Consider the following 26021-nt stretch of genomic DNA (forward strand, 5'->3'; position numbering starts at 1 on the left):
GACGTGCAGACGCGCAGACGCGCGTATCTAGGAGGCGCCATTCGAGGAAACGAAGATCTCCGGCGCGTGCTAAATCGACTATTACAGCAAGATTTTGGAGAGTCATAAGGTTATAGGTAAACTGTAATCTCAAGTGACACTGCTGCTTCTTTATATATTACAAGCTGACCTTAAAAGTACATTGAGAAGGGAAAAGAAACGCGGGCGGTCGATCAGTAAGTGTGACACGCCTCCTAAGGCCACAGAAGTGCGTGGTCACTTCTAAGTTCACGAGTTCACGTTCACAAAGTCCAAAGCTCCGTTGCGTGTGGCGAAGTGAAGGGTCGACCGCCACAGCCATGTCGCCACTTCGCGAAGCCCAACGCTCCGTTGCGGAGCGACGGTTGCCCAGGGGGCGCCACCTTGCACTAGAGGGGCGCCACCACTGAGGATGCACCCACGGTATACACCGCGTGCACGACCACCGGGCGCGTCATATGTCCTGTACGGCGCCCGCGAACAGTATGAGGTCCGTCTCCTGCGTCTTGAGGATGTAGATGAAAGGACGGCTGTTGGCCGCGTCGCGGTACGCCTTGGGTAGCTCCTCGGTGTAGAAGTTTGTGAGCGAGAGGGACACCGCGGTGGCAGCCGTGACACCCGTGGAGTCCAGCGTGAGCGTCACCTTGTGGATGATGTCCGAGACGAACAGGTTGTGGCCGACGCCGGCCAGGTTGGCGTGCTCGTCGAACAGGTCGGTGAAGCCCATGTGCTTCAGCACGTACGCGGGCTGCACCGTCTCCTCCAGGTGCATCTTGGGCACCAGCACCTGCGCTCGCGTGTAACAAATCATCATCGTCGTCGTCAGCTTGACTGCGCTCACTGCAGGGCGCAGTGCCTTTCCCATGTTCCTCCACGAGCCCTCCACAGCGACCGCCTGTGATACGCTGCACTGTGTAAATAAATTTAAAAAACGCGTAAGTTCTGGGGAAGATGGTAGCTTGAAGGGATGAAAACTTCGTCAACACGGTGTGTCGCTAAAGCCGACGTTTCGACAAGCAGACTTGTCTCGTTCAAGTGGCAGCCTTGAAGAAGGCAAGTCCGCGCGCTTGTCGAAACGTCGGCTCCAGCGACGCACCGTGTTGAAGTTTTCAACGCTGCACTGTGTGCGCGCTGTGAAATGTGCCTCTCTCTCTCTCTGTCAGTTCCCCTCCCCATGTGTAGGGTAGCAGACTGGACGTAGTCTAGTCAACCTTCCTGCCTTTCCTAGTTTCCTTCTCTCCCTCTCCGATTAACCCGGTCCTGAGCTCGCTGCGGCCCCGTCATATACCCGCAAACTTCTTGATCTCACCTGCCCAGAAGCGTGTGCAGGGTACTCCATAAGGGGGTGTGGGGGGGGGGAGGAGGAGAAGGGGCAAGTCTCACCGCAGCCCCCCACCCCGCACCGTTGGTCTAGTCCGAAAGAGAACAAGCTTTGCAATGGATGCAACAGTGCTTCTCACCAAGGCCTGCAATTGGTTCCCGGCTTTCTGACGGGTTGAACAGTTCTCTGTGTGTGCAACATCAGGGTACTCGGTCGCCATTCTGGTCAAAAAGCATGCCTAGCCATAAACCCTGCGCAATAAAAAATGGCGTGAAAAGTCCGACTGAGTAAAGGTATGGGGCAGAATTGGCGACCCCCTTTAGTTGATAAGAGGGGGGGGGGGGTAGTCGCCTCCTCTGCCCCCCTCCCCTTGCACCTGACCACCTAGCTATCTGCTTCCCCCTTGGCGCGTTTGCCTACCCTTGGAATCCAGTCTCTTACTTTTAATGACCGGTGGTTTTCTTGCCTTCTCGCTACATGTCCTGTCGCTGTCCATTTCTTGGTTTCTACTAAGGTATCGTTTAACACGCATTAGTTCCCTGACCCGATCTGCTCTCTTCTTGTCCCTTAATGATACACCTATCATTTATCTTTCCATGGCTCGCTGCGTTGTCCTCAATTTACATTGAACCCGTTCCGTTAAGGCCTGGCCACACGTACGCGTTGCAGCGCGTCAGCGCATGGCGATTAGACGCGGCGCCGCGCCCTCTGTTATGCATGTCATATACGGTATGATTTACATAATACTGTCAGGGTGCGCTTCCGGCCGTTTTGTTAACTGGATATATACCAAAATTGGCATGGCATGACACGAGTGCGTGATGAACATAAATGACAGGTAATGCTTTGTATATACCAGAATATACGTTTCATTAGCATGGTGTATACCAGATTGTGCATGCATGCGTGCATGGCAAACGTGCGATATATGGTGAACTAGATGCCATGGCATGAATGATTTCATTTGGCTCTATTTTCTTTGCCATTTGGCGGCGTTCATTTTGCTGACGTATTTCCGTGACGGAAATACGTCATGAAAATCTTCGTGGACTCCGGCATAAAACACTTTCGTGTTAAAAGACATTGCTTGCGAATTCTTAACGTTTTTATCATTGAATGCCTGTAAAGGGTATTTCCTTGGAGTTACTGATAAACGGTGCGCCGCCTGTCGGCGTCAAAGCTTCCTCCTCGTTTGTGCCAGCTCGTATCTGACAAAATAAACGAACGCGTCTCTCTGCTAACGTCAAAAGCCACCGCGCCGCGCACGCGAACGGTGAAACGACGCCACGAAAGAACTGCAAGCGAGCGAAGGAGTATAATCGTGGCCCGTTTCCGGCGCCGAGAGAGCAGCAACACCTCGACGACTCCTCGCTCGCAGGTCGGCAACCGCCCCCCCCCCCCCCCCGACAAAAACTGCCCGTCGTGTGGAGAGCTGCAAAAACCGCTAGATGGCAGCAGCCGACCGCTGCTGCGGCGGCCTCTCGAAAGCGCGCCGGACGCGAAACCTTCCGGCGATCTCTAGCCGCTATCATGGCCTCCTCCCCGCTGACTTGCCTCAAATTAATCCTCGACAAACGTCTGTCTCTCCTCTTCCTCTTGGCTTCTTCTTCCTCCTCCTCCTCCTCGCCTCTTTCTCCCACTCTATTCGCTCGAGTAAATAACCGTGTCCGTAGGAGCGCACCGGAGAGGAGAGCTTTGTGTGCCGCGGAGATGCTTGCCCCCGGGGGGCGAGCGCCGAGGTTAGGGCGTGCGGTTGTTGGAAAGGTGGGGAGGGGGTAGCTCTCACGCCTGGTTGTCGGAAAGGGTGGGGGGGGGGGGGGGTGGCTCGCGTGTTGTTGTTAGAAAGGGGGGAAGAAAACGGTAGTAGTGAAGTGGGAGAGTGGCAGTGTCGGGGCGACGAGGTATATTGCGATTGATCGGGGAACTGCAGCCGTCGCTGATGCTGCTGCTGCTGCTCGCCGCTAGTCGTTGTCGACGCGTTGCGCGAATGCCTCGAGCGCGGCAGTGGCAGCCGCGAGTTTCTTTCTCTCTTGGGGAAGGGGGGGGGGGGGGCGATCGCCGGCGGCTACCGCCGCAAGGCGACCCGTCGTGCCGATGAGCTGCGATGGATGTTCGTCGTCTCGCCTTTTCGGGTTCCCGCCTTTTGCGCCCCTGCCTCCTCCTCGGCCATTTGAGTGCGTTAGCGGTAGAAGTGTCAATGTATAAATGAAGAAAATAGTCTTTTATCAAGTTACAGAAATACGGGACGTAAATACGGTGCGGTATTACCGCCCCCTCCCCCTCCTTTCCCGCTCTTTGTGCTTTGGCCGCTCCCAGTTCCGGTGACAGTGCGTTCGCCGAACGACGTTTTTCTCGTTACCAGTGCGTAGGCTGAGAGGCAACATTGAGACGTGACAACACCGTAGTAACTTTTGAAGAAAGCATTTGTGGTATCCGGGTGCCTTCACTGCAAGTAGGAGCGGCAAAAACACATTGAACGAGAACGGAGGAGCAGTGCGGTAATACCGTACCGTATTTCCGTTACTTGCTGAAAGAAGAGAGAAGAAATATTAAGAAGGAAAGGCAGGGAGGTTAACCAGCATAGGCCAACCGGTTTGCTACCCTACACATGGGGACAGGGTGGGGGAGATTTAAAGATGGAGAGAGGAGAGAGAGAAAGATAGCACATGACACAGCACACACAGAATCAGTCGGTCACTCTTGCGTGGTAGTCGGTCACTTTTGCGTGGTAGGCTACATTTCTGTCACAGCCGCTTGTCCAAGTTCGTTCCAAGTTCTGCTAACAGTAAGCGCTCGCTGCGAAACTGCCCCGAGATGGAGGTATATAAAGAAGAGATAAAAAGGCGCTAACGCACGTAATTCAAGGTCAGTTATGTGAACTGGTTAAATTCATACGTTGTATAGTCGGTTATAACATAAGAAAAAATCACACCATCTCCGCTGAAGGGGACCATGAGGCGATGCGAAGCAGCGTTTCGGCATGTCGAGCCCGCGTTCCAGAGGGGAAGTGGATAGGGAGAAAGTGGGAGAGGGGGAAGTGGAGAGGGGAGGGGAGAGGGGTAAGTGAGAGGGTGAGGGGAAGTGGGAGAGGAGATGTGTGGAGAGCGTTCGCGCATGCGCAGTAAGGGTGGTCACGCCGCACGCCACCACCACCACCACCACCGGTTTGAACTCCGCCATAAGATGCTTCGCATCTAAAAATGTATGCTCCGCCCACAGAGCCGCGACGCGCCTGCCGTTCACCTGCGAATGACAGTCGGGCTAGCTCTTTTCCGCTCGAACCATAAGTATACTCTTTTCCCGGCTAATGTAAATACTAGGCATATTAAGAGTTTGAAGGGACGAAACAAAAGTTTGCCGCAGCGACCTTCAAGTGTTATATAGCCATCACCTCCCCACCAACGCGGGAGGTGCTGGGTTCGATTTAGTGTGCCGCCGGGCACAAACAAATCGTACTAAACATTACATAGGAAGTGGATCGTCTGACATTTCGACACATGGAGATCTAGAAATCATGTCTTCGCAACCAATAATCTCATACGGGGTATGAACATTAGACCAGTCATATGTAATTTATGCCTTTGCATGTATCATATGGACATACGTCCCATGTGCAACGTGTTAAGTTTCCATCAAAACTGTATGTTGTGTGCATGTCACATATTGAACATATGGAAACCGTGCGTTCCACATCCAATAATCGCGTGTATGCCAAATATCAACATATGGACTGTGGGCCAACATAAATGATCATCATCATTCTCAGCCCATTTTTATGTCCACTGCCGAACGAAGGCTTCTCCCCGCGATTTCCAATATTTACCCTGTCTTACGCGAGCTGGTGTATATCTGAATATGAAACGTGTCTTTCCGTGTATTATATCGGGCACATCGATATATGTCATATGAAGAATCCATACAAAACACGTACGGGATGTCACATTTTGAGCATATGGAGATATACAATTAGCGTGTATTCTCGTATTCAATTGGGGTGTGTTGTGAACGTGAGCCATGCGGAGTTTCTCCAGAAGGATTAACAGCTGAAGAATGCTGCATTGAAACGCTTCTGCAATATCGGGCATTCGATACGTGCTTTTTTGCATTCATCTCTTCTTGCTTTTTTGTTGCGATAACAATTATATGGATACTGGAGGTTCATTTTTGACTTCGCGTCGCCGTCATGTTCCGTATAAAATCCAAATCTATAACTTCGACCCACGCGTCTTATGTTTTATGTATGAGCGACAGCTTGCGAAGGCTGGACACGGGCGCGGCTCAATTAGAGATAGAACGCTCCAGCCGGCTCCGTTGGGCAAAGGAGCGTGAAGGGGAGTCGGTGTGTGTGTGCGGGGGGGGGAGGGGGCTGCGTCGCTCGGTCAGGAACTGCGAACTTTGATGAAAGGGGAGCCGTCTCGCGCTATCTCGACAGGCATCAGTAGACGGCTCCTACCCTTGTACGCGTGTTGTGCTCTTACCGCTTAATTCGCGTTGAGGCCACAGACCGCACGAAAACGGCTTCGCTCCCTGGAGCGGCCGTATTCGCTTAAACCAGCCTTTTCTAGAGTTTCGCGAGATAAGATCCAAAAACAGCTAGCTGCTAGCCTTACTTCGTATAACATTCCATGTTGTTGCCATCGCACTCGTTGCTTCGCCCTTGCGGGAAAACTGCGACCTTTTTTTCATTCTTTCAATTCGTGCGTCAGCTCATCCTTTCCCCCTTTCCTTCTATCCTCGTTCCCCCCTCCCCCCCCATTCTTTCCAGCTGCTTCAAGCTGTCATTCCCCATTCCGTCTTTCCCTTATTCTCTTGTCTTTACTTCCATCTTCGCCCTCATTCCACTTCGTCTTCCCTTTCATCCTTTCGAGAACCTTGCAAGCTTTTCGTCGAGAACGCGTGCCTTATGGAGATCCTCCGTGATGGATTGGGGACGCAACGGGAAAACAGGCCGCTAAGCGCGCCAGGCCCATGCATTCCTCCTCCCATAAAAATAAAAGAGACGGTCTTCCTTGCAGAACCACGAGTTTCGACACTCCGACGCGTGGCGGCCTTGGTGCTGCGTTGTGCTATAACACGGCCTCCTATCGCGGTTCTTCTTCTCTCTCTCTCTCTCTCTCATACGACTGTTTCGTAACTGCGTGCCACATATTCTCATGGCTGCCGTCTTCAGAGGGAAGTGCCGGAGCCTTGAAAGTTGAGATTGCTGGCACATTTTGGAACGCGTTAGTAGGTGCGCTGGCGAAGCGACGGCGGAGACAGTAAAAGACCGACAGACGAGCGCAGTTTGTTGTCTTTTCTGCAGCCGCCGTTTAGCGCTCCTACTAATTACGAAAGACCGAGACCGTATGCTCGAAAGAGAAGCGACCGACAGCAAAAGTTTACGGGACGTTGGTTCCACAACAAACGCGAATTTCGGCTCTATTAGTGCGTAATGCGTCAAACCTAGCTGGTGACTGTACAGGTTGCCGTGCCAGCTACAGGCTGCATGGAACATTTATCTTGAGCTAATCTTCCCAGACAAAGCGAGAATATAGCTTTTCGCGTCCCGCAATCTTTTGCTGTTGAGTATGTATGTATGTATGTATGTATGTATGTATGTATGTATGTATGTATGTATGTATGTATGTATGTATGTATGTATGTATGTATGTATCAGGCCCGTAGCCAGGAATTTTTTCGGGGGGGGGGGGGGGCACTTGCTGAAAACCTTCACTATTTGGGAAAAGACGCCTATTTTCATGATTTATTTTCGATAAAACACCATGTGTCATCAAAATTTCAAGGGGGGGGCGAGCCCCCTGGCCCCCCCCCTTGGCTACGGGCCTGGTTATGTATGCATGCATGTATGTATGTATGTATGTATGTATGTATGTATGTATGTATGTATGTATGTATGTATGTATGTATGTATGTATGTATGTATGTATGTATCAGGCCCGTAGCCAGGAATTTTTTTCGGGGGGGGGGGGCACTTGCTGAAAACCTTCACTATTTGAGAAAAGACGCCTATTTTCATGATTTATTTTCGATAAAACACCATGTGTCATCAAAATTTCAAGGGGGGGCGAGCCCCCTGGGCCCCCCCTGGCTACGGGCCTGGTTATGTATGCATGCATGCATGCATGCATGTATATGTATGTATGTATGTATGTATGTATGTATGTATGTATGTATATGTATGTATGTATGTATGTATGTATGTATGTATGTATGTATGTATGATATCATTCTTGAACGTATCATGGATGACCCTAGCGTCTCTTTATCACAAGCCGGGCTAAAACCGCTTGAAAATAAATGCGAACAGCGGAGCGCGCAGATGCCGCGCTGTTCGCGTTTCTTTCCATCGCGATAGTGCATCTCATAAAGACTATCCGAACAACTCAGTAGATGCGCACAGACTACGTACACGGAGCAAAAGGAGACAAATGTTTATTATCTCTCTGTCATTTATTAACTGCCTCAGCATATAGACGGGTTCGGTCACGCGGCTGTTCGCAACGCGAGTTACACCTGTATGCAAGACGCGGGCGGTCCGCCGCTCATTCTCTGCTACAAAACGCGCAGCTGTATCAAAAGCGACCACTCGAACCGACGGGCCGTTAAACTGTGTGTGGCGTCACGGTCACCAGCTGCTCTGCATAAAGGACATTGAAAAGAAAAAAATGATAGTCCTAACTCTCTCCCCTAATTTACGCTACGCTTTTTTCCTCTCTCGTCTCATTACAGGCGGCGAAAGAAGACCCCCTACAGGTCCGCAAGCCTTTGGCTACGTCATTTTTTTCGCCAAGCCCAGGAAACGGAAAGGATTACAAAACGAGGAGCAGCTGCTGCGGCAGGAAGTATAAAGTGCACGACGTCGCCTTCGGATTCGGCTTCTGCTACAGCTGGATCTATACGGTGCTTTTACAAGCTGCATAACAAGGTACGAAATCGTCTGCACTGTCTTCATGCAGTAGCGAGGCCTAACGGTGTCGCCTGCTCTGTTCTCTTGAAGTGTATAAATGGCAATGCAGACGTGAAGTCGCGTGCACACCGAATTCTGCGATAACGAGCGATCGACTACTGAGTCGCCTTAGCTGTACAGACGTTTCTTAAATGAGTTCAGCCTAGTACCATTCATTGAATTGTTACAGGCGCAAAACGGCAGCGTTAACAGACCGAGATGGCGCAACTTAAAAACATAAGTATCGCAACGCTGGGTCTGAAAATCAGTGGGAAGATAACTAAGTATTAGTAACAGCCTGATGAGGGCTAGTTCAGTTGGTTCATAATTTGAGCAGATGACGTAACAGCGCGATTAGAACAAGGACAACAAAAGAACGAAGGTCAACGCTTGTCCAGTGGTCTTCGTTCCTTCGTTGTCCTTGTTCTAATCGCGCTGTTGCATCATCTGCTCTAAAACTAAGTAATGTTCAACAGCCTCGGAAGAGAAACACGGTTCGCCATAGGCAGCGGGGTACTGGAAGTGGTCAAGGAGTACGTCTACTCAGAGAAGGTAGTTACCGCAAATCTAAACCATGAGACTGGGTAACTAGATGAATAAGAATAGGGTGGAGCACATCCGGCAGGCATTCTCAGATATCCCTCAAGAGGAAAGTATGCAACAGTTGCATCTTTCCGGTACTTGTACCTACAGGTCAGAAACCTGGAGGCCTACAAAAAGGGTTCAACTTAAAATTGAGGAAGACGCAGCGAGCAGTGGAAAGGAAAATTACAGGTGCAACCTTAAGGGACAAGAAGAAAGCAGAGTGGGTCAGGGAACTAACGGGCGTTACGGATATCTTAATCGAAATCAAGAAGAATAAATGGGCATGGGCAGTGCATAGAAGTCAAGATAACCGCTGGTCATTCAGAGTAACCGACTGGATTTCTAGAAAAGGCCAGCGCGCGAGGGGGAGGCAGAAAGTTAGGTGGGCATACGAGGTCTAGAAGTTTGCGGGGACAACTTTGTCGCAGCAAGCCCAGGACATGGGAGAGGCCTTTGCCCTGCGATGGGTGTAGTTAGGCTGGTGATGATTATGATGAAATACATCAGTAAAACGGCCTAGAGTCTACGAAGGTCTATCAGTGACATTGTTGGGGGCGAACGTTACCGCAATGTGGCCCTTTAGCATTCACTATGGCGGACACCGGACGCACACAAAAGGAGGAAGCTTGTCTTCTTCGGACGCTTTCGTTGTGTGCAATCCGCGGCGCTGGCAGATTTCTTTTTTCTTTTTTTTTTTTACTCGCTTGCCGAGGCTCACGTGGGAACGAGGTCGCGACTGCAGGGAGCGCGCGCAGTACAAGTGAGCACGCGATGGGTCTATGCAGTGTACGGGACCACTTCGTGGCTTTGCGAGCTGCGGCACGCTCTCCTTTCCGCGGGCGACCGTTTTGCGGGTCGCCGTCGTCTCGCGTTGGTTGCCTCTATTTATGGTTTGTGGCCGAACCGTCGTCCGCAGGCGTCCTATCGAACCGCGCGTATATCGAACGTGGCTTGTGTAAAGAAGACAGTTTTTTTTTTTCTTGCGAAATATTCTTGTCAAAGTGGCCTGTTTCGAATGGTATAAAAGGGTTCGACCATCTCTTGCGGGAGCGACTGTATTGAAGATACACCAAGGACTGATGTAGTTCTACGCATATACGACTAAATAACCAGTGACGATACCCGTTTAATAATGGCCCTGTTCACCCAACTATTCCTTATCCCTGAGTCCCCGACCGCTTTCACAGCTAAATCCCAAACTGCGGGCGAGAGCCGCCATGTTTGTGAACCATGTCGGAAAGTCGCGTATACGTTGTGGTCGGGCGCGATGTTTCTGCTGGTTCTCGTATACACATACCAGCAGTATTCTGATTGCGTTATGGTGACATTGAAGCACGCGGTTGTTCTGCTGTAAGCCCTCGCGCACACGCCGGCAGCGTTCCGTGGTATTGAATATGATACACTGAGATATCATCGTATGGACTCCAATTTGGAACACCAGTAGAGGTGTACCCATAAAATTTCCTACAATATTTAATACGGGGGAACTGGGGCGCTGCGATTGTTCAGCCACCACGGCAACGATGGGTGTATACACATGGATTTGCCTATATAGTCTTTGTGCTTGCGGCTTCGAGCACGGTTGCGGCTTTGTTTATTGTTGTGCTTTGGCTTTTGTTTATCAAAGAACGGCTCGTTGTGAACCTCGCGAGCTGATTAGAATTGGTGAGCCTAAAAGGGTCAAGGTGACTGTTGAATATTTTGAATAATTACCAGCTTTAAAAGGGAAAAAAAGCCACGTGGAGCCCTAAGTTACGAAGCTTAGGCAAATCCATGTACTACGTACCCATCATTCCCATGCTGGCTGAAGCGCCATACGTTGCAGATTCCATAGACACTATCGCCCGATTCCCCTCTAGTGTTCAATGGGTGGGACACTCCGGGTATGACGTCATGAGCATAAACACGCACCGATATCCGCTCGCCGGTGTCCTGTAGCTTGTCGAGCATTCTCTCGTAGAGGTCAAGGGACAGGTGCTTGTGGAATCGGCGCAGGCTGGGCGCGTTGTCCGCCAAGAAAAGCAACAGGCTTAGCTGACCTCCGCGCAGGGGAACCTGCAGGGGGAGGGGGGGGGGGGGGAGAAAGAGAGAGATGAACGACGTCATACGTACTCGTGCGAAAACGCTTTTCAAGATTTCTGCCTCGCTTATACATCACGCTGAAGAGTCCAGGAATTGTACTCGGCACGTGTATTAATGGAATGCCAGGACAGCGCGTTGCCATTTCCTAAAGAACGCATGCAGCATGCGAGGGAACTTCCGGTCGCCACCACATGCGGGTGAGTCGCGTGAGCTGAGCAAAAACGTCACGTTTGACGTCACTGGCAGGCAGGCTTGTACACGTTAGCGAAAATAAGTAACCGATTACAATTACAATTACTTGCTTTAAAATGTAATTCATTACGGTGGTCAATTACAGCTCCAGAAAAGTAACTGAGCAATTTCAGAAATGTAATTGGTTACTTTTGCGTTACTTTCATTCAAAATTTTTATTGCCGACAAGTTTACTCAAACTACGACGAACTACTGTGGCTTGCATGCAGAGAGAAAAGGCTGGAGGCTTGCGTGAAGGCTGGGAGGCTTACTGTGGCCTATGTGATATAGTGAAGGAAAGCTATGATTTTTCAAGGGCTCGTTTATCTTTGTTAGACACAATATTAATGAGAACTAACAGACAATAACGCCAAGGAAAGTACAGGGGGTGTTATCTGTAGTATTTAGAATGTAAATGTGAAGAAAGTAAAGTGGACGAAAAGATGACTTGCCGCCGGCAGGGACCGAACCTGCGACCTTCGAATAACGCGTCCGATGCTCTACCACTGAGCTACGGCGGCGGTCATCCTCCCGTCCACTTTCTGGGGTATATATGTTGATTAAACCTATGAGTGTTGGTCAGCGTCAATCGCAGCCATGGCGGCGAGTGTGGAACACTTTTTTTGCCTCTTGGCGTCACGTAGCACGTGATCTTTTTTTTTTTTTTTTTTACGAGTTGGCAGCTGACCAATAATCCCTCGCATACAACCTGAAGGCATGGCGCACCTTTTCGTCCACTTTACTTTCTTCACATTTACATTCTAAATACTACAGATAACACCCCCTGTACTTTCCTTGGCGTTATTGTCTGTTAGTTCTCATTAATACTATGTGATATAGTGTTACACGTTGTTAACTTTCAACAAGAGTTGATTTTCAAGGCTGTCGTCGCTGATTCTTCCACGCTTCCTCGTTAAGATGTCTGCCGCCAGACTGAACACTCTCTCAATGAATGTGCTGGAAGGAAGGTTGGTAATAACATAGCAACACATTGCGCGCCAGCTCGTATTTGCGCAGTGCCTCGATGCTGGTGGCCATATCCTTACGAAGCGTCGCGCTTCGCTGTCGCTGGCGCTCGAGGGAAGGCATTGCAGGCAACGCCAAGGAAAATGTGAAAAATATAGACTCTGTATCCTCCCGTCTGACAGGACGGGGAGTCCCTACAGAGCTGTCGCATATATATTTCGGGACGAGAACTGCCGTAGAAGACTGGTTACAACTTGATCATGGGGAAAAAAAAAGTAATTTATTACCGGTAATCAGTTACAAGAATATGTAATTTAATTACCCGGAGCATTACAGTTCCCAAAAAGTAATCCATTGTATTACAAAATTAAAAGAAAATTTAAATGATTACAAGTAATCGATTACTTGTAACGCGTCCGTAGCTGAGGGGGGGGGGGGGACCTCCCCCCACCCCGAAATTTTGATGAAGGGGGTCGTTTTACCGAAAATAAATAATGAAAATAGGTGTTTTTCTCGTATAGTCAAAGCCTTCAGCAATGCTTACCTCCCCCCCCCCTCCTTCAAGAAAAAAAAACTCCTGGCTATGGGCCTGGTTGGAACAATGCAATCGACCAAAAATGTCAAGGTAATTTAATGCGCGTCTCTCACACTGCGGCTCGTCATGCCTTGCAGGATGTCCCCTGTTGCATGTCCCCAGGATGTCCCCTGTTGCGTAACTTAACCAGGGTGTCTACCGACCGGGAAAACCGGGAAAACCGGGAATTCTCAGGGATTATGGGTAGTCTGGAAATTCTCAGGGAAAACTCAGGGAAATTGTGCTCCCATCAGGGAAAATCCACAGTATCTTTATTGAAAGGCGACGAAAAGTCGCGGTAGCGCTTGCTCGATATTTTGTGAACGCATTTTTCAAATTAAACGGCCGCTGCGGCTGCGGGGAAGTGGCGCACCTTGATGCTGTCATCGCCTTCGGAGCGGTGAAGTGGGAGGGAATCCGGCGTGGCATGCGGGAACCGCGAACCACGACACATCGTATCACGCAATGTTGTCAGGATGTTCTGGGAGTACGCGGTGTAGTTCTGTAATCTTTCTCGCGCGTGCTGTGCGTTAGCGCCCGATATGGTGTTTTTGTTATCGCCGCGTGTCAAGTAACAAGCATGATTAGTTGTAGAAGCGGTAGCAGTAGATGTAACGAGCTTGAGTTATCTTGCAAGCGATCACGATCGCGCAGGAAGCGGATGTCTTCGACAAGGCTCGTATCTGGCAAGCCATCCCGATCGGCGAGAAAAAAGACGCTTGTTGGCTGTTATCGGAGAGCTCACTCGCTCTGATCCCGAGCTTCAAAGATGCTATTTAGGACTCCGTGAAGAATACAATAAATTTCCAGGCGAGAGCTAGCGTAACTAACGGGCCCATTCACAGCAAGTGAAAGCTTTTTTATTTCTTTTTTCCCCGATGAGGGCACTGCTGAAACAAGTTTTAGGCAGTCGACTGAAATTTTTTGGGGCTGCAGCTGGCAATTACCAGCCACACCACGTGGGTGTTTGCTACAAAGCCGAATTACAAAACTTTTCAGAGCCATGGCACAGCGGCGACCGAAATTCGCGACACCGGCACGGGTCCCACATGCTCGATTCGGCGCGCGATGTCGGAAAACAGTAACGTTTCCACCATAATCGGATGCGCCGTAATTCAGGCTGTTGCCGTGCTTTCATGCGATCTTAGCCCGCAGATATATTGCTTTTTTTTTTGCGATAGCAATTATATAGACAATCCGACGCGAATTTTTTGCCTTCGCCATGATCTTCCCTATCAAGTACAAATCGCGATTACATCACCCCGCGCGTCGCATGCTCCATGTGCAAGTGAAAGTGCGCGAACGCTGCCGACGAACGGCCGGGTCTTAGGCAGAGATGAAACGAGCCGACCATCTTCTCCGCGCGATGGGCACATGGAGATGGGAGCCGGTGCGTTGGGAAGGGGGGGGGGGGGGGGGGCTGGCTGCGTGAGTCCGACAGGAAGTGCGTACTTTGTACCAGCGGGCGTTGGCGCGTGCGCCGCGGTATCTTTAGTGGGGATCAGCAGACTGCTCATACCTTTGTAGGTGTTGTGCTCTAATTGCAAAACTTCCGTTGAAGCCATAGCAGTGGCAGATCCCGGGGGGGGGGGGGGCGGTAGCGGCGATCGCCCCCCCCCCCCCAAGCCAGCCCCCGCCCCCTCCCTTCAGTGCCTGTCGTCCACCTCCTTTGTCAGGCTTGCTTGTCGAGTTTGCCCCCTTTGTCAGGTTGCTTTGCCTGCCACTGTCCAAAAGGGGTAAAGAGAATCTTGTCCCTGCTCTCTACCTCTCATTGCTCTACCCTTTCCTGCTTCCCTATGCACATTTCCAACGAAGGCTTCTTAAGCACCGCCATAATCCCCTCTGGGCTGTTTGTAAATATGCGTGACCCACCAAAATGCACTGCTGAGCGTTGGCTTCAGCCTTTGTCCCCCCCCCCCCCCCCCATTATGTACCTGAATCCGCCCCTGAGCCATAGATCATAGATAGGGCACTTCTCTTAGTGCAGCGGCTGCGTTTCCTGAAGGAGCGAGCTGCTAGCCTATATTCATATAAAATTCCTCTTTGTTGCTATCAGATTACTATTTTGGTCTCGCGGTAAAACTGACTCTTTTTTTCGTACGTGGGATGGTTTTCGATGTTGTGCGTTCGTGGAGAGCAAATAGATCGGTTGGGCAACATGATAGCAAAGGCGTTGCATTGCTCTGGGCAACGCGCGAGGATTTGACAACACCCGCAGCAGCAGAACAAGCGCAATTCTACAGTGCATTAAACCCGCATTTGTTTCGTCTTTACATGTGACACTCTGGCAAGGCATCTACTGTGATTGCTGCATCTCAGGCTCAACAAAATTGATTTTTTTCGCGCAAAAAATAACAAAGAAGTTTTTCATGTTGCTATATATTAGTCGAGCATTCTTGTGGCCTTTCAGTTTAAGATTAATCCTTCAGTAACTATGCCTTGCATGAAAGGTCGAATTTCAGTTTAACGAAGTTTCGATATAACGAGGTGAGTTGCCGCTTTTACCAACTTCGCTATATTGAGGTTTATCTGTTCTATGTACTATTCAAATGGGATTAAGTCATTTTCATTTTCTAAAATGCGTATTAGAGAGTGACATCACCGAGCGATATGGTCTCTACCCATCTTGACATAAAACAAAGTTCTGTTTCACTCAGGGAATTTCAACAAAAACACTCAGGGAAAACCTGGAAAACTCAGGGAATTTAGAAATGTCAGTAGACACCCTGTTAACGCATTGCGAAGTGTGCAGTAAGACGGGCTGCCGATTTTTTTTACCCGCCTTCGCGCAGCCCATCCTAAGTTTTCCTCAAGTATGTCGACACAATTAAATATACTTATAAAGAGCATACGAAGAACCTATCTTTACTCAACCAGTTGTGTTACCGTTTCTTTTAATTAAGCGATAGGCTCAAGCGCTAACTACTCAGTGGTCGAAAGAGAAGGAAGGAGCAAGTAGCCATACAGGCTTCAAGTTGTTATACGATCGATTTTTCTTGGATCGATACCGTTCGATTACACCTCGCGAATAAATTAAGCGTCTCGGGAAAAAAAAATTATCTCCGCGTGATGCAATGTTCCGCAACACCGCGCTCGGCGCCATGCGCTCGAGGTCAATGTTATCTCGGGGACTAAATTAAGCGTTACCGGCTGGAAGTTTTGCAACCCGACTGAAAAGCCGTTCATTCCGGGCGGTTTCGTAATACGTTAAACGCTAATGCGTTTAAAAACAATTTCTCTCAGAAAATTAGGGGGATTTGTCTCGAAGCTAACCGTAATATAGACGAACGTGATTACGCATGTGTAGTCAGGGCAAACAAGTTCCTTTTCATCGATCTATACGTTAATAATAATTCTTGAAAGAAGGGTACCTTGGGGGATCGTTTCTTTGTTTGACATAGCCTTAATGAAAACCAGCAGATAATGAAGCCAATGAATCTATAGGAGACGCTAATTGTACTGTTTTAAGCGTATTGTGGCAATTATGATATACACTCTAAGCCGCAAAGGACGAAAAGGGGATTGTGGTTCGTCCTTTTGGGGGGTAACTGCACTGCCACAACCATTACTCCCTAAAGGATGAACGATTCGTCCTTTAGGGAGTAACTGTCAGGGGACGAACTGTTCGTCCTCACTTGTTTTGAGGGACGAAATGTCGGGGTGTAAAAGTTACCCCTTTCAGGGTGTAACTGATTTATTCCTCTTTTTGCATGGTATAGCTGCGGAGGGACGAACTGTTACCCCTGATGGGAGTAACAGTTGCTGCTTCTCGATAAAAAAAATCAATTTATTACAGTTTCCGGTTGAGTTACCGAGAATTTGAAGGTTGATACATGTATTTGACGACATATACAATTAATACACAGAAATAAATTCAGAAGTAAACTACAGAAAATTCACAGCAAGCACACAGGAATAGAACTCGTGACCATTGAATCAGCAGTCGCGTACGCTAACCACTATACCACACGCCAGTACGTCGCGGAGTGAATATTACCGGGGCTATATATGTAAAGGTACCGTCTGGAAGCTGCACGTTCTGCCACGTTAGTCAAAGTAGCAAGATTCCTTATATTAGACTTCAGCCTTCAGTGTTTCGCAAGCAACCATTCGGTGATGACGTTCATGAAAATGTAAAATGCGTTGGATTGGTTTTTCTGCGCGCGTGTATCTAGCGAATTGGGGCGCTTGATGAATGTATGTATATATATAAATGTTCACATATATGCTCCCGTCGCTGTGCCAAGCTTGCTCGCTTCTCACTGTAGATAACACGGTTGGTTATATTGTTCAGCGAAAATGTCTGTTTAATGACAAAAAGAAAACGAAAACGTCTAAAGATACAACCAAGTTTATTCAACGACTCGTGTCAATTCTGCAGCATCGTGCGTACACATAAATTGGAACAACTTTGTTGAATACAGAAGATAGGATGGCTTCCCTGCATTATAGGCGAGACAATGAAAAGTGGAATGTTTTATCCGAATGGATGCTGCCCAGCCGACGTCAGGAAGTGCAACAGCACCATCGACAGCTGCTGAGAGCGTTGTTCGTAGCTGCACGATGTTGAAGACGTTCTCAGGAGGCGCAACGCTCTCATTCATCGATTTCCTGAAGAAGTAATTGCAGAAGCATTAATATTTCTGGCAGAACTGTTCGTGCACTTGCAGTTACGTCCCAAGGCGTCTGTTAGAAATGCTGCATGCATGCGTAAAAAATAGACGAAAACTGCTCTTTCACAGAACCTGTAATAGTGCAATGGAACAGTTAAGAATGTGTTATGAAGTTCAAAAAACCCGTCCTCGAGTTTAACGTTTCACGCTTTCACAACGACACGCTAGTGGGCCCGTTTATTTATCAATAAAGCTTGATCTTCATTTGAGAAATAGAAAAATTAAATGATTCCTAGCATCGCTACAAACGAGCGAAATCGCCGATGCCGTCGCCGACTGCCCGTGTTAGCGGTGCTAAGCCTTTAGCTAGACATACTATTTTAACAGCCAATCTTCCCAAATGACTTGTTTACCTTGCAATAGAAGATATTGTGCGCAGTTTACGTGAATCTTCTTTTAAAAGGTCACGAAAAGTTCCGATAAGCAACGTTATTTGGGCATCATGCTTGTAATTCTATAGCAGGCGGGGCGCACTCGCGACGCTCTATAGCGCGAGCTCATGAATCATGCGTGTTTTGTTCGCGCAGAACGTGAAGGTTAAAGGGGTCATGAAGCACCCCTTGGGCTGATTGAAAAAACACATCCTGCGGAAAGCTGACACGGCTATGAACTGCTCTGCCAAATATTACAGTCGTGCGCGCCGCGTAATGGCCACAAGCGGAGCGCGAAGTTGCCGTTTCCCCACGCACCCTCTTTTCAAACAGAGGCCGGTTCTCACTCTCGTCGGTGGGCGGGGCGTCTGTCCGCTGTACGTCGCAAGAGACATAGCATGCTTATTGGCCGATAGCCCACGTAAATCGAGAGCGGCGTTCGGATCAGATGCGCTTCTTGCCGCGGGTGCCGCCACTTGCCGGCGCCGCACTCCTCAGTACACGGTAGCCGCACTCGCGCAAGCGAATCACAGCGGGAGAGCGATCGCGTTTCATGACGCGCGCTGGCGTAACTTCTTTCCCCCATGCCATCCCTCCCTGTCTAGATTCCAGTGCGCTCGCCGGCACGAGAAAAGAGAGAAAGCGCTGGGAGCGTGGGCCAAGCCCCCGTAACTCCGCTGATTCTTGACGGATTCGAGAAATTTTTGCGGCAATCGATTCGGGAGGCAGTACACTCCGATACTGAGGCCATTAGATCATTACTTGGAAAAGTGGTTCATGACCCCTTTAAACAAGCGGTGACCGTTACACATCAACTGCACACAGTTAAAATCACGCGGAGTGATGGCAGCCCTGTTTACACTCACCTCTCAGGCGATGCCCCAGTCGGCGCGTAGCATTTCGATAGCGTAGCACTTCGTTCCAGTAGCGGAGCACGTTTACCACAGCGCGAAAGGTGATTCAGTGCACCGCAGTGGCAGCATTCGCAACCACGAAACGAGAACACATCTACAACACACCGCAAAACCGCCGAGTCCATAGCTTGCCGCGCATACGACGAGAACACCACGCCGCGCATTGATACAGCTTGGGCGCGAGCACATTTTTTTTTTTTTGTGTGTGGGAGCTTTTTCACATTTGTTTATTATTATCGCATATGAACGATATTACTTTACTTCTGCCGCAGTTGCCGTAGTTGACAAGACCGTTACACTTAAATAAACTGTTAACAGTTTATTTATTTAGCGAACTCTTTGATACGCGCATACTGACCATTCGTTCGAGGCCGCCACTGCGCCGGAAAGTTCCATGGGAGTAAACGTTGCTCCCTGTGGTCTAACAGTTCCTCCCTCGCTTTGCACACGACACCCTCGTCTTGCAGTTAATCCCTCCGGGGACTAACTACCTGCTGCGGGGACGAAATGCAGCACTTACTCCCATTTCGCACCTTTGCAGCTTAGAGTGTAGATGTGAACAAAGTAATTTGGACCAAAAGACAGCTTGCCGCCGGCAGGGACCGAACCTGCAACCTTCGCGTTACGCGCCCGACCAATTGAGGTATACGGTGACGGTCGTCCCCTCGTCCACATTATCGGGTATTTATGTGCATGCGAACGTGGGAGTGTTAGTCAGCGCCGCTCGTATAGCCATGATGGCGAGTAGCTCGTATATCCGTTGCTTGGCTTCATTATCTGCTGGTTTTCATTAATAATAATTGTTGGGGTTTAATCGTCCCAAAACCACAATATAATTACGAGGGACGCCGTAGTGGAGGGCTCCGGGAAATTTCGAACACCTCCATGGGTTTCTTTAACGTGACCCTGAATCTAAGTATACGAGCGTATAGCGATGTGGGCTTCTTAGTGCATGATGGAAAGGCTGTTTTCTTAGCGCTGGTGTGGACGAGGACAAATCAGAAGAGACACTATAGACACATGGGAGCTACTCACAACAATAAGTTTTATTCCTTGATCGTGTCGAACAAAAGTGCCGTCACTTGCACGTCGCAAAATCATGCGACCTTCGTAAGATACAAGCACCAGCGAAGTCTTGCTGATACAACATTTCGCTAACGCTGTCTCATAAAGAAATTAGTTTCCTGCGCAAACCGTAAACCTTAATTATCTGTTGTCTGATTCCGCTGTAGTGTTTCTTCTGTTGATTCGTCCGGTTTTGTCTGGTTCTCGTATCTTACGAAGGTCACATGATTTTGTGACTTGCAAATGAAGACGCTTTTGTTCGACGCGATCAAGGAATAAACATAATTGTGAGTAGCGCCCATGTGTCTAGTCTTTCTTCCTGTTTGTCCTCGTCCACACCAGCGCTAACAAACTGCCTAAGTACACGGGCCTCAAGCGTATTCGCCTCCATGGAATATGCGGCTGGGATTCGATCCCGTGACCTTCGGGTCAGCGGTCGAGCGTGGCGGGTTCCGGCCGGTTTCGTAATACGTTAAACGCTATAATGCGTTTAAAAACGATCTCTCTCAGAAAATGAGGCGGCCGATGGCTGTTCAAACAAATCGTAATACAGGCGAACGTGATTATGCGTCAGGGCAAACTAGTTTCCTTTTCATCGATCTATGCGTTATCCGAAACGTGGCTCCGGGCGCCGCGGTTATTATGTTTCGCAGCCTCAAGATTTTAATTGGTTTAACGAAGCACCGAACACACTTTAACAATGACGGCCGTCAGAAAAATCGTTAAAAAAAACGAGATGGAAGTCAGTATTTCAGCGGAACTCCCGATCAAAACTTGCTAATCTTAATCACAATGGTCTTTCCATGCATGCTTTCTGTTTAGAGTCAAGACTTCGTGTAAATTGTCAATGTTAAAGGTAGACTAAATAGAAAAACGATTTTTCTCACATTTGTGAATTACTCTTTCACAGTACCAAAATCACCACGCTTGCCGCGAGAAGACGCTTGGTAAGCGAGAAAACACCCACAAAGAAAATGCGGGCGGTGATGCCACCGTGAGATTCCCGCACTAAACGCCGTGACGTCATAGATTTCGACGGTGTCTATAGGTCCCACGTAGTTCCAAGTCAGTAAAAATGAAGTACACCTCTGAGGATGCCGTAGACTTAACATACCAACTTCAGGAAGTTTCGTTGAGCCAATATCGCCAAATTACGACAATTACACTATGAAATCCGTGACGTCACGCACGGAGATTTCGGCGCGAAACCGAAAATTGGCACTTTGACCTTGATTTTCTCCTCTATTAAAAAAAAACATAGGATGGTCAATTTAACTATACGTTAGAGTCTTCATAATAGAATTTATCAATCTAAACCGATTCATTGTTTCACCTTAGTGTCCAACAAAGCGGTACCGGCTGGAAGTTTTGCAATCCGAACCGAAGCCGTTCATTCCGAGTGGTTTCGTATAATATACGTTGAACGCTAATGCGTTTAAAACACTCTCTCAGAAAACTTGGAGGATTTCTCTCGAAACTAACCGTAGTACAGGCGAACGTGGTTATGAGTGTGTATAGTCAGGGCAAACAAATGTTCCTTTCCGTCCATATCTATACGTTAATAATAATTGCTGGGGTTTGACGTCCCGAAACCACGATTTGATTGTAAGGCACGCCGTATAGTGGAGGCTTCCGCAAAATATAGAAAACCTGGCTTTCTTTAATGTGCACCTAAATCTAAGCACACAGGCCTCGAGCATTTTCGCCTCCATCGAAAATGCGGCCGGCACTCGATCCAGCGACCTTCGGGTCGGCGGTCGAGCACCACTAGAACACTGTGGCGGGTTCCGGCCGCTTTTGTAATACCTTATAAGGGACACTAAAGAACAAAACAATTTTTCTCATATTAATAAAGTATTCTTTCACGATACCAAAAACACCACGCTTCCTGCGAGAAGGCTCTTAGTAAGCGAGAAAACGCGCAAAAAGAAAATGTGGGTGGCGACGCCACCTTGAAGTTTCCGCACCATTCGCCGTGACGTCACATGTTTTTACGGCGTCTACTAGGCACTACGTGGTTCTTAATCGGTAAAAGTTAAGTACATCGCCCTCTTAGGTGGCCATAGACTTAGCATACCAAGTTTGGGGTAATTTTGTTGAGCCAATGGCGCCAAAATACAATAAATACAGATTGAAATCTGTGACGTCACGCGGGGAGATTTCGGCGTGAAATTTAAAAAAGGAATCTTTGAACTCGATTTTCTCCTCTATTAATAAACCTATGATGTGCGAAATTAACGACATTAGAGTTCTTAGAGCACAATTTATCAACCAATTCATTGTTTCTCTTTAGTGTCCAAATTTAACGCTAATGCGTTTAAAAAACAATCTCTCTCAGAAAATGAGGTGGATGACTCTTAAACCTAAGCGTAATACAGGCGAACGTGATTATGCTTGTGCAGTCAGTCAAGGCAAACGAGCTCCTTTTCCATCGATCTGTGCGTTGTACGAAACGGGGCCTCCGAGCGGCGCGGCCAATTTGTTTCGCAACCTCGGACTTTTAATTGATTTAACGAAGCAGCGAACACGCTTTAACAATGACGGCCGCCACAAAAATTGGTTAGGAAAAAAAAAAAACGAAGTGGAAGCCAGTATTCTATAGCGGCACCCTTGAACAACTTGCTTGTTTTAACTACAACGCTCTTTCTATGTATGCTTTCTGTTTAGAGTCGAGCGCTTGTGTGAATTATCAATGCTAATTCGGTATACCTTCCGCTTGCTCATTGTAACTTCAAACATTCTATAGGTTCATATGTAAAAATAGCACAATCGAAACGAAACACAAGGAAGACACTAGCCTGCCAGCAAATGTTATTGAAGTTTCTATAGGTTCTTGGAATCTGAATATATGCAGTTTGTCTTTTTTGGATATCGCAACGCGATGCCTAAAATTTCAATGTCTTTTTTTTGTGCTTCAAGGGACACTAAAGAGAAACAATGAATTGGTTTATATTGATAAAGTGTGCTCGGAGAAGTCTTGTGTAGTTTATTTCACCGCTATAGGTCATCGATACACGTTGACGTAAGGGGCAGGAACAAATAACGACACTGGCTATAGGTTAACTTAAGCGCCGTGCCGCTTCGCGGTTCTCGCTATGTTGCCAGCATGCCTGCTGCCAGAACCATAGTCGACAGCGGCGTGGCGCTGCACGCCATGCAGTGACGTCATTCGTGACGTTCCCGCACGGGGCACGCATCTCCCACATGTGACGGCAGCCTGAAGTTCCGCTACTGCGCGTTTTTTAATTTATTTATTTATTCATGTACCCTAAAGGCCCGAGGGCATTACATAAAGGGGGGGGGGGGGTAGTAGCATGCATACATAAAGCAAACACTAACAATAAAGTAATAAAGGGTTTGAAAAAATAAATATCAAGATAACAAAATAAATAACAAAGGTTCAATAAAATGAATAAAAAATAAGGTGTAGTAATGGTTACTGTTCAGCGCCCGAGTTAATTACCTCGACGGCGAGCAGCTTGTTCTCTGCGTCCCGGCAGTGTCGGTACACCCCCGAGATGCGGATCAGCTCGGGCCCGCGGTCCGAGCCCGAGGCGGCAGCACTGCCTCCTCCGCTCGCTGACCGGCTCGTGCTCACGTTGAACGGGTGCTTCTCGGTCGCCGCAGCGGAAGCCTGCAGTGTTTTTCAAGCGAAGCTTGAAGCAACTGACTCGTGAAGCCGGCGAGGTTCGCTAAAAAAGCCAATTTTTTTGCGGCTCTATGAGGCGGGAAGCATTGCACTTGCTATGGGCGCTTCGTTGAAATATTCCGTGTTGGACGACTAAAAGCGATCGAATGAACAACGCGTAAGATTCATATCAGGAATTGCACATTTCACGAAAATTCCATCTTCGAGAAAAATGAGTTCTCAACCCGCGCTTTCACGATCGCGTGGCGGTCGTTTCGTTGGGCCGTTATACATACGGGTTATACAACGTCATGCTGATTGAGCGCGAGAACAGCCTTCCGGGGACGGCAGCTACCTATAAATAAGTAAATAAAAGAAAAAAAGAAATAAAGAACATTAGGCACGCCCACGCCAAGTATTCACTTCCCTCATCTCCCCGTAAGGGCTCCTGAATATTTTTTAAAATACTATTGTGAAGTAGTTTTATGGCTACCTCTATAATTTTCACATTAAAGGTGTACTGACACAAATTTTGAAAATTTTCGGATTGTTGTTTTGAATAAAAATACTGGTGTCGAGAAACCTAAAACGAGTATTGTGGTGCCTGTGAATGCATCGAATATATATTTTTAATACCCCTAGATAAAAAAAAAAAAAAAACTTTTCGGTTTCGATATCGAGGGGGTGGCTTCTCAGTGACGTGTCATCGCAGTGTGACGTCACTGGCAGACAGCAGCTCGCGACGTACCAGCGGCAAGTATGTCATCTGCTCGTGGAGCACGTAAACAACGAGGAGTGAATTGTCGTCCGGTAACGCAGACAGTGATTTATGCGATTTAGGATGCATGAAGGACGCAGAGCTCGCAAGCTCAGGGGAAGTGTGTTGACTCGTTGGTGTAGTGTCCGTTGCAGTGGGGCTGGCTTGCAGATGCTCAGCGACAAAAACTTTAAAATCAAAAGTAAAATATTTTATACGTGTTCTCCGACTCCGGTGATTGGAGAGCGTTGACACTGCATACCAAAGTAACGAAAAAAATGTCCTTTTTGCGGTGTCTCAAATCGTGTCAGCACTCTTTTAAAGGGGTACGGACACGAATATTTTCAGTTGTCGTTTTTTTTTTTTTCGTCAAATAAAAGGCCAAGAATTCAAGAGCCTAGTAAAGGTAGTGCTAAGCGCGAGTGCACCCTGAAAAAGTAATTACAGTGTGTTTTTAAAAGCTAGTTTCGGTTCTTATACTGTACGTCACCTAAAGCTCTTTCTTTTTTTCTTTTTTTTCGTGCGGGATGCCGCTGTTGAGATATGCATGTACGAGCAGCGCGCGTTCCCCCCACACTCACGGGAAAGACGGTGTCCCAGCTGGCCTTGATGTAGATGGAGTCGCAGAGGACGATCCTCGTGTCGTGGTCGGTGACTCCGGTGACCAGCAGCTGCGGTATGGCGCCCCACGTGTCCTTCTCGACCGTCGAGTTCACCTGCTCGCGGACGCTGTCCGGTTCGTCCTGTGTCAAACGCCATTTTGGAGCAAAGGATGAAGCCACACCTCCGTGCGTTTTAGGGCTCGTTTTACGCCGGCGATTCTCGGAAACGGTGCGGCCGAGTGGTCGCGAGTGTTTTTTAGCACGCTACTTGAATGTACTGGAACACATTATCGTGAAAATGCTTTAGTATACTGCGTACTAAACAAAGTCCCGTTTCACTTGGCATAATCCGGAGTGCAATGCATTCACCGCCACACACACAAAATGCATTCGTACACAATGCAATGCAATGCAGCAGATATATGTTCTTTCTTCGTCTCTGTTAGGGTTGCGCTACCAACTCATCAAAATCGAACCACACGAACTCGCCCAAATGTCTATACGCTTCAACAGAATCTATATGAAGCGCGTATGCGTAGTGTCATATACCTTCAGGTCGACTGTGCGCATTCCAGCCTCGTACTTCTTCTCGAGGATGGCCTCGAAGGAGGGCGCCAGCTGCAGGCTTCTCTCGACGAACGCGTGGCAGGACATGTCCTGGCGCGTGTCGGCCCTCTTGCTGCGAAGCAGCGACAGCAGCGTCTGGAAGGCGCCGGGCATCTCGAAGCGCTTGTTCACCTGCGAGGGTTAATATATATGTGTGCGCACGGTTAAAAGCTCGTTATAACGAAGTCGCAGGGGAGAGAGAGAGAGAGCCGTAGTTGCTTCTTTATAACCACTACTTTGTTAATAAACGATGTCCTTCGTTATCGCCCATATATATATAGCTCGGCAAAGGTCGATGTAGCATTAAAAGGACAGCAGAGAGAGAAACGAGTTTGCTCGTGTTAGTGAACTACGCTTTCTCAATACCAAAATCGCCGCCACGTTTGCCGCGAGAAGACGCTGTGTAAGCGAGAAAACGCGTAAAAAAAAAAGAAAGAAAAAGTAATGCGGGCGGCCGACGTCACCTTAAAGTTCCCGCACCAAACGCCGTGACGTCATAGATTTTTACGGCGTATATTATGGCCTACGTAGTTCCTAGTCGGTAAATATGAAGTACATTGTCCTCTGAGGGAGCCAGCGACTTAGCATAACAAGTTTCAGAAAATATCCTTGAGTCAGTGTGGCCGAAATACGAATAAAACGTTTTGAAATTCGTGACGTCACGCGATTTTCGACGCGAAAT

The 26021-nt window shown here is 48.3% G+C and overlaps 2 protein-coding genes across 2 annotated transcripts in view; one reads left to right on the forward strand and one right to left on the reverse strand.

The window, feature by feature from the left end:
* The window catches only part of LOC119374742 (proteoglycan 4), a 213212-nt gene that overhangs the window by 93318 nt on the left and 93873 nt on the right, over nt 1-26021 (forward strand). The window contains exon 2 of the mRNA XM_037644928.2: nt 8069-8264. The gene's annotated coding sequence lies outside the window, so the exon portion shown is untranslated. The remainder of the gene's footprint in view (nt 1-8068; nt 8265-26021) is intronic.
* Nucleotides 329-26021, reverse strand: part of LOC119375112 (ovalbumin-related protein X-like) — a 27018-nt gene continuing 1325 nt past the window's right edge. The window contains exons 2-6 of the mRNA XM_049411165.1: nt 25283-25471; nt 24713-24874; nt 23210-23380; nt 10782-10925; nt 329-805 (exon numbers count right to left, since the gene is read on the reverse strand). Of these exons, the coding sequence (XP_049267122.1) occupies nt 473-805; nt 10782-10925; nt 23210-23380; nt 24713-24874; nt 25283-25471 (999 nt within the window). The 3' untranslated portion in view covers nt 329-472. The remainder of the gene's footprint in view (nt 806-10781; nt 10926-23209; nt 23381-24712; nt 24875-25282; nt 25472-26021) is intronic.

Source organism: Rhipicephalus sanguineus, chromosome 11 (genome assembly GCF_013339695.2).
Source record: "Rhipicephalus sanguineus isolate Rsan-2018 chromosome 11, BIME_Rsan_1.4, whole genome shotgun sequence".
NCBI lineage: Eukaryota > Metazoa > Arthropoda > Arachnida > Ixodida > Ixodidae > Rhipicephalus > Rhipicephalus sanguineus.